This window comes from Antechinus flavipes, chromosome 4 (assembly GCF_016432865.1).
Source record: "Antechinus flavipes isolate AdamAnt ecotype Samford, QLD, Australia chromosome 4, AdamAnt_v2, whole genome shotgun sequence".
In the NCBI taxonomy this organism is placed as follows: domain Eukaryota; kingdom Metazoa; phylum Chordata; class Mammalia; order Dasyuromorphia; family Dasyuridae; genus Antechinus; species Antechinus flavipes.
In genome coordinates, this window is record NC_067401.1 from 383,521,653 (window position 1) to 383,537,211 (window position 15,559).

The 15,559-nt window shown below is 42.2% G+C and overlaps 1 protein-coding gene across 7 annotated transcripts in view; it reads right to left on the reverse strand.

The window, feature by feature from the left end:
- Nucleotides 1-15,559, reverse strand: part of NFASC (neurofascin) — a 252,192-nt gene that overhangs the window by 97,645 nt on the left and 138,988 nt on the right. For all 7 annotated transcript variants that reach the window (XM_051998553.1, XM_051998554.1, XM_051998549.1 and 4 more), the window contains exon 4: nt 6,730-6,910. In XM_051998553.1, coding sequence (XP_051854513.1) covers nt 6,730-6,910 — 181 coding nt within the window. The remainder of the gene's footprint in view (nt 1-6,729; nt 6,911-15,559) is intronic.

A 15,559-nucleotide genomic window follows, 5' to 3' on the forward strand; every position in this document is an offset into this window, starting at 1 on the left:
TTGACACGTTGTTTAAAAGTTGTGATACTATGCTAAGGTTTTAATTTTTTTCTAAGAGGGATTATGGTAGAAGCTAGAAAGGCTGTTAGAGTATATGGAACAGCTGTCAGGATATTTCTGTTGTCAGATTGTGTCCTAGCTTGATTTGAAGGAAAATTATCAAGAACTCAGAAAATATGGGATGGAGGGGTCAGTAAGGACCAACAAAAGATAGAGAAGCGGGAAGAAGTCATGGAAAGAGGGAAGAAAGAGGAGATACCCAGGATGATTAACATAAAGCCAAACTAGAAATAACAAAAGAAAGATTTCTAATAATGAGAATTACTTGAAGGTGGAATGGTTGTGAAGTCTTAAATTCCCTGTCTCTGGAAGTATTCACAGAGAGGCTATATAGCAAAGATTTTCATAGAATGAAAGAATGTCTGAGATGGAAGGGATCACCCACAAGGAAGAGATGCCATTCAAGCCCCATCCATTGCTCTTTCTGTTCCATTATAGTGCTTCTCCCCTTGTGATGGAGGTGATTCCTGCATGAGGTAGGGGAATCAAACAGATGACCTGCGTCTGAAATTTTATGAGTTTATAAGGAGATAGAAAAGTGAAAAAGGAGGATTAGTGAGAGGAGTGAAGGGTTTGTTACTACACCATATACTGTAAGAAGTATGATCACATAAGGAAAAATTTAAAATATTAATTTTTCCATCATAAAAGGCCAGAAAGGGTGAACTTAGGTTACAGAAGAGAGACTTTGCCATATTTTACGTTTTGCCTAGGGTTAGTCCTGGAGGAAGAAAGACAGAGATAAAATAAAGACTTTGGGGAGAGAAACAAGCCTCCACCATTACTGAATGAATAGTCCAAAGAGGTCTTTTTGGGGGAATCGACAAAGTCTGTGGACTTCATGCTAGAGAATAAACTAGAAGAATTAGGAAAATGTCAAAAGCCAAAGAGAGTTAGGTATAAGAGGGTGAGGTGGAAAAATGGCAATATTTCCTAGAGAATTATGGCTGAGATGGGAATGAGGCCATTGACTTTTCCTTTCCCTGAACTTTTCCTTTCCCTGTCTGATTTACTCTTGAAGGGACAGTATTTTCCTGGATCTGAACATTTTTTGTGATTGTTTAAGAGTGGTAACTAGCTCAATTTCTAGATAGAAATCCAAGAAAGAAGGAAACTGATCTCTCAGTAGCTAGCATTTATATAGCACTTTGAGGTCTCACAGAGCACTTTGTAACAACCCTGTGAGGTTATATTATGATTCATGTTTTACAAATAGGAAACTGAGGCTGAAATTGGTTAAGTTATCTGCCCAAGATCATACAACTGGTGAATTTCTGCAGTACTCTTATCAAGTTACCAGCAAGCTGTTTCATCTGTCAAAATGGGAGAATTGGACTTAAATCAGTCAGAAGAGTGCTGGACCCAAGTTCAAATCTTAATGCAGAGACTTACCAGCTGTGTGACCATGAGCAAGTAATTGAACCATTCTCAGCCTCAGTTTCCCTATCTGTGAAATGGGCATAATAATAGCACTTACCTCACAGGGTTGTTATAAAATACCTAACGTCACACGACAAATAACTAATAACAGGACCAACGTAGGACTCACTCAAGTTTAGGTCTCCAAATTGTTCTTTCCACCACTCTGCACTTCCTCCCTGCCAGGGATTCTGGTTTCTAGAGAACATATATCTTCCATTGCTACAGGTATCACAAAGAATGATTTCAAGGTCTGGAAATTCTGTGTTATCCCTTTTCTTCTATATGTTCATTAAGAAGGAACTAAGTGTCAAGCTTTTACTTTATATATGCATAAGAGACCAGAGTTAGAAGGGACCCTAGACATCATTTAATTCAACCTTATTTTCTCATAAATGAAGAAGCTAAGGCCTATGGGCTTAAATGGGCTTCACCAAGGTCACATAGCTAATTAAAGCACAATTGTCCAGTGATCTTTTCATTCCATCTTGCTGCCTCTTCTGGAGCCAATCAGGACATCAGGCAGCCTCTCTCTCTTCCCCCGATATTCAGGGACCAGAGAAGCAGGGGATGGCTGGAAGGCCTGAAAGCACTATTATTTTTCTGATTATACTACCTACAAAAACATCCATGGGGCAGCAAAGAATACCAAGACATCCAGGGCAGGGGGAGGAAGAACAGCTGGCTGGGGGCTTCTTGCTCCACAGGGGAATGACATCTGGAGTCACTGAAGTATAATTAAAGAATTAATTACCAGGGCTGAATGGACCCCAAAGAAAGGCCTGCACTTAATCTACCATGTGAAAGCTGTCTGACCAGAAGATGAGGATTATAAATAAATTCACACATTCTGTACAGCCAAACTCCTTCCTACGTGTGATTTGGAGACTCCAAGGCCATACCACCTGCCCCTCTCTCTTGCCATTGGGGTTCCTTTATGGTCACGTCAAGAAAAGAATGCCTTTGCCCTTGGAATTCCCAAAGGGGAGGAAGAGTTCTCCAATCGGGCTCTGTGGGGCAGGGGGGTAAAGACAGATGCAAGGGAGACCCATGTTTGATTTCTTTTGTTCAAATGCCTCCTTTCTTTTCCTGAGTTAGGAGTCTGCTCTGATGTGGACAGTGTCTTAGGCTGTTGCTCAGTGGGAGCCCATTTCTGAAGGTCAGGCTTGGGGTTAGGGCACAAAGTGAGCCTCCTGCCTGGACCGCCCTCTCCGTGAGGACCTAAGAGAAAAATGCTGAGTCTCCGGAGGGAGTAGGGGGAGGAAATGGGGGAAGGACGCCAGCGGACTCGCTTCTTGGCAAACTACCCTGACTGGCCAGACCATTCTTTGCTTTCTGCAAAGGTCACACTGTTCTGCTTGAGGTTGGTGAGGGAGGAAAGACAGTAGGATTGGGGAGCTGACTCAGTGGGCTAATGCAGAGCAGGGCATTGCATGCATCAATGGGGATTTGTGTGGAGACCCTGGGCTCCGTGACAGTGGAAAACTCTGGATCCTTGGGCCAGACAAGGAGCAAAAACATTACATCGTCAAGAAATGGGGAAAATGGAACTGCTAGCGGCAGGCTCTGGGGTTCTCTGGGGCCATGTCACTCCAGAGCCCCTGTAAGCCAGCAGAGATCACAAGGCAAGATTGATACTAGATCCCAAGCACATTCTATTATGTCTGAGGCACATAGGGTGGCTGATGGACGGACTCGGCTAACTCTGGGATGACATCTGTTGTTTAAGGTCCAGAAGGAGGAAAAAAAGGGGGGCCTCCTCAGAAAGGTTTTGGGTCTTATCTGGGGGATCAGGTTTCTGTTGCCTTGCATGGTTTTGCAGCTGCCAATTTCTTTTGTGTGGAGGTATCTCTCTGGCTGATGGCCGAGGTCTCTCTGTAGGACTGCAAATGATAGACACCGAGTATATGGGACTGCCCACGTTTAGGACCTGTGGTTTGCCTTGCAGTGGGGCACAGGCTCAGCTAGACCAGTCTCTGGAGCAGAAAGGGCCTAGTCACTTATCTAAGGGCTCCCCCAGACATCAAGAAGGATGAAATAAAACCAGTAGGAGACATGACAGTCCAAGTAGAAGGCCAACACTAGATGGAGAGAACAGTGTTGTTCATCCTGACCCTTTACTAATTTTCTACATGAGCCATTTACTTTCTCTGGGTCTTGGTTTTTCTCTGTGTTATTTTACTTTGAATAAAACATTATAAGGAACCTTGGGTAAAGGGGCAGGTAGAGAAGGGATCTATCATCCTTTCCTCTTACCCAAGCTTCCTTAGAATATTTTATTTAAAGTAAAATAACAGAATGAGATTATTCCAAATATAAGGAAACTCGAGATTTAGCTATAATAACCCTGTCATTAATTTATTTGACCTTGGACAAGTCATTCAAAACTTTTCTGGGCCTCAATTTATAGCATGGACACCTTTTGAGAATAACATTTTTGAATGTATAAAATGAAACATATAAGAATACAAAAGAAATTGAAAGTTAGTTTTAAAAAATCAAGATGTCTTTTTTTCCCCATCCAAATTCATGGAGCACCTGAAATCTTCACCCCTTACATTAAGAATTATTACTGGATGACCTTGAAAGTGCCTTCAGCCTTATGATTTGGGTGTTCTTTGTCAGAAAGGTGCTACTATGGAGATTGCCCGTGGTTGTATTGGCTGCCTCTACAGAGATCCAGCTGTTTTAGCAGATTCTGGAGCAATTTATTTATAGATTTGGAGGCTCTGTGCCCACAGGCCCCAGGGAAGAAGAAGGTGGCAGGTGAGAGCAGAGATGGGGAGGGGGGAGATGCAGAAGAGAAATGAGCCTTCACTACTTTCTAGATAACCTAATTTCCTTTGCTCCCCAGAGACATGGCCTCATCGAGAGCCTTATTATACTGTCTGCCTAGGTCTGTTAATGAGAAACTCTCCTTGAGCCACTAGCATCCACACGTTATGGGAAGAGCCTCTCATTAAAACCACCAGAAGTACAGAAAGAGACACTGGGATTTGGTGGATAGAGTGCTGAACTTGGACCAAAAGAATCCTGGAGTCAAATTCAACCTCTGACACTTATTAATTGTATGATCATAGGTAAATCACGTAATTTCACATAATCCTTCTGAGTCTCAATTTCCCATTGTGTAAAATACCACATTCTGTAAAAAATACCACAGGGTTCTTGTGAGGATTAATTAATGGGCCATGTAAAGCATTATATAAATGGCAACTATCATTATTTTAAGAATAGTGGCAAAGAGAACCCGCCTTAGAATTAAGAAGAACTGAGTTCAAATACAGGCCTTGACATATACTGGGTATGTGACTCTTAATAATCAATTAATCTATAATCAACTCTCAAAGATAAGTTACAATATAATTATCTATGAATGTTTCTCACTAGAGGTTCCCTAATAATAATAATAATAATGATAATGTAGCTAGCATTTATTTGTATAGCACTTCAAGGATTTACATATGATCTTAATAAAACCCTGTGAGGTAGAGAATATTATTACCCTTATTTTTACAGATGAGGAAATTGAAGCTGGCATAGGCTAAATGGACTTGCCTAAGGACACACTGCTTATACATGTCTGAGGCAGGACTTAGACTAATTCCAAGTTGATAACTCTACCTGATGTACCAAGCTAACCAACTAACTTTAAAAGTTAAACCTAACTTTAAAAAACTTGTCCTAAGTCTGGGCAAGAAAAATAATTCAAGACTCTAGGTCTGCCCTAGAACCATAGACAGTCTTTTACCAACAGAACTCACCCCTTAAGTGGAGTCTCTGAGGCTGGAAATTTGAAGAAATGGTTCTTATCCTTTTAATGGATAATGAATTACTAATATGGCTGGCTTATGTGAGGATGTGGACTCTGGAAATTGGTGGATAGGGCAGAATGGGGAAAAAATGATGATGATGATGGAGAAGATGACAACTTCAATTCAGTTAAGGAAAAGTCAGGGAGGGGTCAAGAATATGGGCCTCTGCTGAGACATCTTGGTGGCTAATTGTGCAGAAAGGCCAGAGACCAAGGAAGAATTCTGACAGCAGGTTTCCTTTCTTTCCCATGAGTAAATCTTTTTTCTGCCTGATACCCTTTCAGCTACAGGTGGAGAAGGAAAGGTTGACATTTTAGGTATTGTGCCTTACCATCTTCTGATAGATGCAGACTTTTGGGCAAAATGGCTGAGAATCCTGGCATTGAAGAGCTAGAAAGGATCTTGAGGTTTCTTTCATCATGACCTGATTCCCCCCTCCCACTCCCAGCATGCACACCCCCCCCAACACAAAATAAAACAAAATTCAACAACACTTAATTAACAACTGGTATCATAGCGAAAGAAGCTCAACAGGCAAGGTTAGTCTGGGTATACAGTACAAAATACTTAGGAGGAGTCACCAAGTTCCAATATGGGTAGCATTTCTATTATGTTGCTGTTTGAACCATCAACCTTAGGCAACTGTTGGGAAGAGGATGAGTAACTGCCAAATAAGCCCCTTGCCACTATAAACACTGGCTTGATTACACTGAGGAAACAATTACATCCTCTGAGGATACAGTAAAATGTGGTTCACTTCTACGGTTATCACAGAGCTGATAAGAAAGAAGCTCTTGTTCTCCTGATATCAGTATTATAACTTGGCTCTCTTGTAATGTCCCATCTGGTGGCAGTTGTTAGCCAAGACAAACCCCTTCCCAGTTGTCCCTGCCCTCCTCTTCTGACTCCTTAGGAGCCCAGATCCTTTAGTTTGAGCTTCAATGATCTCAGGAACAGGGAAGGCACCTTCTCTCCCAAAGCACCAGTGAGACGATGTGTGGGAGCTAGCTGAATGTGCTGAAATGTTACTTGAAAATTCCGCTTTGATAGCCGAGCCAAGAATATTTGTAGGACTGGGGAGGGTAAAGTAGGACCTGGCTCAAGCCTCTGGGTACTTTCTCCTGGGCTTGTCCAATTCAATGCCTTCCTTCAGGGCCAATGATCAATGTGCTCATCCATAATATTTGGGAGGCTACATTTTCATAACTTCTGTTACACAATAATTTTTCTGATAGGCTAACTACTAATTGGTCTAAGAGAAAACCAAGCTTATGTCCTGACTATCCCTGTAATTACTACCCCGTACTGTCACAGCTCATTTTCTCCCCAAATCCCCCTTCCTTCCTTTTTATCTCAGGTCCCCCATGTTTCCCTTTCCCCCATGCATGCATAACAAAATCACTGGGAGAAGAGAAGAGGAAAGATCAGGACTCACGATCCAGAGGCACCTCAATGGCCCCAACGAAGCTGAAGAGCCAGAGGCTGAAGGTCGCATGGATCCAGAGAAATGTCCACACAGCCATTCTGGGTGCTGGGCCCCGATCCCAGCTCCCCTTTCCTCTGGACCTCGCCGTCTCTTGCTGCTGCTCGAGCTGGACTGCCTGGAGAGAGCTCAGCTGGAGAAGGAAACACATCCATAAGTGACTGTGTGTCATCCCTCCAACAGAGTGGGGAGGGGCACCAAGAACCCCCCCCCCCATGTTCTTGGGCTGGTCCCAGAAAACAGCATCTTCACGCTGAATGGTCACGGAAAAAGCCCTGGCCCAGACAAGAAATCGGGCTTGCTGAAGCAGCGCTACCTGTTGCTTCTCCTGCTTTCAAAGTTGGTTTACTTGGAACTCTGTGCCTTAGGAAGGAGAACAGGAGTCCTAAGGATGTCTGAGCTAAGAGTGTGAAAAGGAGGATGATGAGTAGGCAGAATAAAGAAGAGAAACTCAAAATGTCAGCTGCCTCAGGCTGGTGCAAACTTGAATGTGGAATGAGTTTTTTTTTTTTTTTTTGCCAATGAGCAGAGGTTTTTGCAAATGCTTTGACCAGCTGCAGTAGGTATTCCTTGGAGCTTGCTTTAGGAAGTTTGGAAAACTCTGTGCTGACTCAGCATGTATAAGCCTGAATGGATGGAGGTAGCACTCCCAAATAGTTGGATATTCCAGTTCCTAGACCCTAGAGGCCATCCTCAGGCTAGGTGCAGCTAGATCTGGGGCACAGGGTCACCCCTGGAATGGATGTACTAGAGAATCCCTTTGCCCTTGCCCTGCTGGATGCAGCTAATTTGCTGTTCCATTAGAATGGGACAAGAATGGAGGTCGAGAGGCAGCTCCCCAGCTCCATCCTGAGAATGGAAACCTTTTCCCCAGTCCTATTCCACTCAGCAGCTACCCAGGGCTGAAGTCTACAGATTGCCCTTACTTTTATACCCACCATTTTCCCCAAGGAGTCAGTGGTACAGGACAGGCAAAAGGGAGGGAAGGATTTGTGGATCTCATCTGCTGATAGGGAGGTAGGAAGGAAGCCCAAGACTTGGAATTAGAAGACCTGAATTGGAATCATGGCTCTGCCATCTCATACTATCTATGTGGCTTTGGGCAACTCCAATTCTCTTTGGCATCAGTTTTCTCCTCTCCAAAATGAGGAGGGTCCAGTATGGTCTTTTTCAGGTCTAAATCTCTGCTTCCATGTCCACAGAGTGCCTGGGTAGCAGAGAGAGATGTCCTGCTTCTGGTTCATTCTGGCCAAATGACCCTAAATCCTTTCAGACAAATCCAGACCACCATAAGTTGTAGAGCAGGGGCCAATCTCCGTTGCTGGAGGGAGACACCGGAGAACCATAGGTACAGTTTTTCTACCTTCTATCCCCCTCCCCCAAAAGGTCCTTCAAGGAAATCTACTTCCTGATCTTCTAGATTAGGATGGATCACAGAGAGAGGTGCGAGGAATCTCAGAAATCACCTAACACTTCTAATTTTATGATGAAACAACCAAGACCAGGAAGGTTAAGAGGCAAATACCCATGGTCAAATGGCTACCCAGAGGTGGGATTCGATCTCAAGTCCTCTGATTCAAGAGTCAATGCACTTGGGACTGTGTTAAGCCACTTCCTTCCAAAACAGTTGATGGTTAGCGTGATGGGAATCGCTGAATAGACCTCTGTCACTTTGCAGATGAGGACATAGGTCCACAGAGCAAACTTACAGAGGCAGCAAAACAGAAGGGAAAGGAACGAGCAGGTACATGGCACATACTATATGCTGAGCATTTTTTACAACTATGTAAAAAATAGTTTGTAAAAATGTAAAAAAAGTAAAAAAAAAAACCTATGTATGTTTGATCCTCGTAACAACCCAGAGAGGTTTTTACAGGTGAGGAAACTGAGGCAGAATAAATGACCTACCCAGGGTCACACAGCTTGTGAGTGTCTAAGGTCATATTTGAATTTGGGTCCAGCATCCTTATCCACAGAGCCCCTGCTACAGGAGATCAGGAGAACATATTTATTTAGCTTTGGACCTTTGGGGCTGGCCATTCACTCTTTCTTACTAAGTGCTATATCAATGATTGTTATTATTATTGTTGTTGTTATTGTTGTTGTAGGAAGTCTGGCAAAAACAGCAATTCTCCCCAGCACAATACCCTTGTCTAGAATTTTTTCTCAATATTGTACTACTCCAGATGGCCACCAGGGGGCACAGGAATTTAGGAGCCACCAGCCTGGCCAACTCGATCCAGATGGTTCCCTCAAGGTGACCAGAAAGTGCCAGTTCTGAGTCACAGGCTGGTGTCTTGGAGCTTAGAGCCTCAGAGGTGACTGCAGAGAGTGGCAAGCACCCAGGCCAGTCAACCCTTCCTTTCTCACTAGCCAAACTCCCCTGGACACCATCATCCCCTTTCCCCCATTCTTTTCCCTCCACTTCTTTACTTTCTAGCTTGTCTTTCCCCTTAGATTATAAATTCCCACGAGGATAGAGATTGCTTCTTGCCTTTCTTTGCATCCCCAGGACAGTACATAGCACACAGTAGGCACTTAAAATGTTTATTCACTGATTAACCTAGTCCTGGCTGGTCATTTTACAAATGAAAGCATAATTAGTGAGGGTTCCCCAAATCAGGAAATTTTGGTCTGAAGGATACTTGTCCAATTCTCCTGACTGTCAGGTCAGGGATAACCTCAAGCCATCTCACAAAAAGAAGAAGTGGTCCTCTATAAAACACTTCTCCAAAAGAAAAGCCAGCATTTGCCTGAATTCTTAGCGAACATCCTTCTCCATCTACTTTACTTCTATATCCTGTGAACCACGTTAATGAGGAACCTTTGTAAAAGACTTAGAGGGAACATTCTTAGGAAAGGGAAGAAAGGCAGGGGGCAAGGTGCAACTCAAGTTTGAGTATTTTTTGGGGAAAAAGAAAAACAAAATTTAAATTTTGGCTGTCGCTCTATGAAGGCACTGCCATGGGGCTACAAAGTCAGGAGGTATGTCTTCTTGGGAGAACCCTTGGCAGAAATCAGAATTCTGGAATTGTTTAAAGAGAAGAAACACATGAGTAAGAGTCAAAGTGAAGCCCAGTTATTTCTGATCTTTCTGATCGTACGGGGTTGGAAAAACACTTGTGGGAGGCTGGAGAGGGCAAGTAGGGAAACTTCCTGTAACTTCCCTGGCACAGAGGAGATCATATCTAGATGTTCAGTTTTCTTTCTTCTACTGAGTAAGTCCTTAACAGTCACTTAGGGCAGTCTTGTCTTTTCTTTTTTAACAGATGAAGAAACTGGGTCCCAGACAGGCAAAGGGACTTGTCTCTGACAGAGTTGAGGCTATAATAACACAGACCTTATGATGCCCACCTGCCTACTTATTGACTGGGGGATTACAGCCTCTGCCTGGTCCTTCTGGTGCTTTGTGCTCTCTTACAGTGTTGGAAGGTTTAGGAATAAGTCAAGAGAGCAGCCTGGACATGTAATCACCAAATCCATGGGAAGGGCAGTTTGGAAACAGCCATGGCACCCAGAGGCACAGGACATCTCCACTTGGGCAGCCCCTCTACCTGAGTAAAGAGAAGAAGCAAATCTACCTGAAAGTAAATAACAAATTCTCAAAGTAGCAGCAGAGGTTAGATGAGGAGACTATGGGAGAGCATGTCCCCAAGAAATGGACCATCCAGGCCACCCATCTTTCCAGATGAGGCAATAGGGCCAAAAGAAGTTATGTTACCTTCCTGAACTCACAGGGAAAGCAAAATATAAGGGAAGGGAATAAACATTATGTAGCACTTACTATGTAACAGGTACTATGTTAATAGCTTTTTACAAATATTATCCCATTTGATCTTCACCACAATACCACAAAGAAGATGTTATTATCCTCATTTTTGTATCAGTGGATACTGATTCTTATTTAACCCAGGGCGGATTATCTGTTCTTAAACTGGTTACTTCAAATGTTCAATCCCATAATACTTTCCTTTTGCATCCTCACATAACTTGGCCCTTTGCCTTGGTTGACAGTGTGGGTTCTGGGAACAAAGACTCATTATGGTGTTAGCTTAGGCCAAATAATTCCTGGCTGACACTACCCTAGATTGATCTGGCTGCAGCCTCCATCTGGATGGTGGATATCAGGTAAAGGAAGTGAATCCTTGGGAAGTTATTTGATATTCTGAGGGAACATTCTTGGGCAAGAAGGAGTTTGTGTCAGGAATGAGTCAAGAGTTGGAGATGGGGTAGGAAATGTGTTCTGGATTCCAATCGACTCCACACTTAATGTGTTGCAGTGTTCAGGACAGCTGTGGGGTGGAAGACTGTCTTTTTTAGAGGTTCTTGATGGAAACCAGAACCTTGGACTGTTTATAAAGGGAAACAACTGGATGAGAGCCAGAGATAAGCCTCATGAAGTTTTTGACTTGTAGCGTCATTAAACGGTGGTAGAGAAAGGAGAATAGTTCCTAATAACCTACCAGAACACAAGGTTGTCCAAATGTTTATCAGCCACCTCTCCCATCCCCATTTTCTCATAGGGAACAAAATCTACCATTCAGAAGGAGCCTTTAGAGAGCCAGCCCAGCTTCCCTCATCCATAGTTCTCGCTTCATTTTATACAGAAAGAAGTCTCATCCCAGGGAAGTTAGATGATTTGCTCAGGATCAAACAGCTCTTCAGTAGCAGAGTTGGGACCAAACCAGAAGCCTTCCATCTTGATGCTTAAAAAACCCAATACAGTGTGGTATCCCCATATACAAGAAAATTTCAAAGTGCACATGCAATTTTAAAGAGAAAGAAATCTGGTCTCTGAGCTAGACATGTTGAAGTAATACAGTGGATAGAGTGCTGGACAGGGAGTAAGGAAGACCTAAATTCAAGATCTCAGGTATTTATTACCTGTGTGACCTTGGTCAAGTCCCTTAACCTCTATCTTAGTTTCCTCATCTGTAAAATGGAGATAATTTACAAATATTATCTCATTTGATTTTCACCACAATACTACAAAGAAGGCATCATTAGTCTTATTTTTGTGTAGATTGCTACTAATTCTTATTTATCCCAAGTGTGCATTATCTGTTCTTAGATTGGTTACTGCAAATCTTCAGTCCCATAATGCTTTCATTTTACCTTTTCCTATAGTACATATTTCCTAGGATTGTTGTGAGGATCAGATAATATTTGTGAGATCTGTCAAACAATAAACATTTATTAAGCATCTACTATTTGCCAAGTGCTATGCTAAGTGCTGGGAATACAAAGAAAGGCAAAAAACAGTTCCTGCTCTCAAGAAAACCCCAGTCTAATGGGGAAGACAATAGGCAAACAATTATATCTAAACAGGGTATATGTGGGAAAATTGGAAATAATCTACAATGTTCAAAACACTACATAAGTGCTAGTGGTGATGATGATGGTGACGGCGATGATGATGATGATGATAATGCTTTCTCATAAATGAAGAGGAGAGTAGATTCCTTGGATATCAGCTCTTGGACTCTGGGCTACAGATTCTGGGCTACAGATGCTTGTAACATCTCCTTAGTAACAGGTCAGTTATAGGGTACTCAGAACAAAGGGGAATCTGACTCAAAAGTTTCCTGCTCTGAGGAATTTCCAAGCTCAGGCGATTGTAATGAGAAGTAAAAAACAAACAAAAATCATCTGGGTCCCAGAGTATAGGTGGTGTCCCATCCCTGTGAAGAGGATCAACCTGGAGAACAGGATGTATCCATGATGAGAATCACCCATTTCTATAACTGTGCTAACTAGAGAAGGGAAAAGCTTCATTTAGTGAAAGAAATAAAGCTTACCTTTCGATTTAAGTTCCAGATCTACTACCATCTTCTCCTATAATTTCAGTCTTTTAGATCTCTCAGAATCCCTTTTAAACAACTGAGAGACTCCTCCCTGTCCACTCCTATAATTCAGAGATGGGACTGTGATTATTTCCAGGATTGGATGCTACATTTTGGGAGGACCATGAAGAAAATGAAAGCAGCCAAAAGAGGCTGACAATATCATCAGGGAACTAAGTCTAGGGATGTTTAGCTAGAGAAGAAAAATGTGGAGGAAGGGAAGAGGAAGACAGACACATGATACGCATGTAGAGTTGTCATTAAAAAGACTTAATCTAGATTGCTCCAGATGACAGAACCAGGACTAATGTTTTCCTCAGACAGCTCATTATTCACCTCAAAGCACTCATTTTGAATTTCTCTGGCTTTTCCATCATGTTCCCAGTAAACTCATCAATGGGAAATCTCACCAACTTGCAAGACCCAATCAGCTTCATTATTGACATGTCAACATTATTCTCTGCCCCTCCATTTAAGGAGAGGGAGCAGGACCATTTCTCAAACATCTCATCATTTCTTACCCCACTGTACTTGTTTGGGCCTTTGATCAAGACCCTGTACTGTTCTCCCCCTTTCTGCTTTCTTTTGTGATTCCCCCCCACCACTAGATTGTAAACTTTTAAAACTCTTTCCTCAGCACTCTACACAATGCCTGATACATACTAGGTACTCAATGGGTATTTACTGACTATTGACTCATTAAATCAATAAACAAGTCAATCAAATCAACTCATTAGGGAGGGGAAGGAGTTATAGGAAAGCAGATTTGAGAACTTAATATGCGAAAAAATTTATTTATGAGATCACAAGCTTTAGAACTTATCTTGCCCAGGTTCACTTTTCTAATGAGTGTCTGATGCAGAATTTTAACTCAGATCTTTTGTATCTCATGAACACATCATTTCTGCCTCTGTGTATACTGATAATTTGAATTGTCCAACAATATAATGAATGGACTGGTGAGGTAGTGAGCACTGGAGGTATTCAGGAATACTCTGGATAACCCATTAGGGACATTGTAGGGAGGATTCTAGCACTGACTGGAAGGTAAGATTAGATTTCTAAAGTTTCATCTGTTTTTATAATTCTAGGTAAAAGGGCTTTATACTCTCTTGGAAGCTCTGTGGGAGACATTGGTTTGATGATAATAATAATGATAGTTATTATTATTAATTATGATCATAATGATAACAGCAATAGTAATACTAATAACAACAATTTATTTTTCTATTTTTTTTTACAGTTGGTTTGATTTTCTTTTCCCAGATTGTGGGGCCTGGGTGTTGACTTCACAAGCTGTCCCTGGCAGACTGATAGAGAGTCCTACAACACCCACAAGCTGTTACCACTCCCTGGGAGCTCCCAGTGTCCCCCCAGCCTCCCAAGCAGCTCTTTTCCTCCCAGCTATGTTTAGCAAATTGTGCCATAGGCTACAGTACATCTGAAGTGATGATGGGATGAAAACTGGTCAGGAGGAAGCATATAACACACTAGCAACATGTCATTCCCCCATGCCTGGGGCTGTCCTAGACTTCGGGAAAGAAAGCCAGCCAGGTCAGCTCCTCAGCTTCTGTGATCTAGGCTCCTGATGCTTTACACTAGGGTTTTCTGACATAAATATCCTAACCAGGTCATACCAGAGGCAGAACACAAAATACATTTATCTAGAAATCTAACATCACTAACACTGTGTGTGTGTGTGTGTGTGTGTGTGTGTGTGTGTGTGTGTGTGTGTTGGGAGTGTGGAGATGGAGAGATTCCATAACTTGCTACAGCAATAGGTAGGGGATGGGGGGGAGAGAGTTGGGAAGGATGTCAAAGCTAATGTACCAGGTTTGAAATCCGAGGCTTGTACCTAGACAGCCTCTAATTAGTAATGTATTTATGGATCAACAAAATTAATGTCTTTGAGCCTCAGTTTCTAAATTTGTCAAATGTATATAAAACTTAAACTTACAAGGTTTTTTTTTTTTTTTTACAACTTTTACAAGGTTGTTATAAGGAAAATTTTTTTAAACCTTATGATGCTGCATAAACACCATCTATTTGTTTACAGGAGGAAGAAGATTACTCATGGGAATTTCAAAATGTCTCTAAGTTAACACAGCTCCAAACCATGAGACAACACGTTAACAGCTCTAAGGCGCTGTCCTAGCTGAGACATCTGAGGCTTGGCTTCAATCTAGAACAACGCTATTCTTCAGACTTCCATTCCAGGCTAGGATGGCTTTATTCCATCCCATGTCACCCATTCCACAAAGTCCATCTTGGCTGACAGCTTGCTTTCAGCCTCATGTTAAAGTGACAGTCAAACACAGGGCTAGATTGGGATCCAATTCAGGAGAGAAAGTAATTCACAGGACTTGTTTAAAAGGGATTCAGATGCAAAAAAATTCTACCCTAAAGCTTGGATTTGGGGATACTTGGGGTTTCTCTGCCTGAATCTGTGCCTAGAATCATTCACGGTACCTTAAATGAATTCTATGCCTTTTTTCTATGAATATGAGGATAAGGGTGGGGTTGTATTTGGAAGAAGAACAAAGTATATGAAATGGAATTTACACCTTTCCATTCTTTCTGAGGGTCTAAAACCATACAACTGCTCTTGTCTCTCAAGCACATTTGTATAGCAAGTTTGCCTCCTCTCTAGTCTAGACAATGCCAGGAAATGACAGTAATGAATTGAATTTGTTATCAGAGGTAGGGAGAAGTTTGGGATGGATAGGCATTCTTACCTAAATCACTGCAGTTCATTTTGCCCTTCCATCCCCATTCTTTCCCGTTATATTTACTGTAGAGATCCTGGGTCACTTGAACTCTATGACATTTCTTGCATCTCACTCCTTTGCTCTATTTCCTCTCTGATATAATCCCTCACAACCACCATCTGAACAACCAGGATGGCTTTTTAAAACAAGTTTTCCCATTTCTCTTCTCTT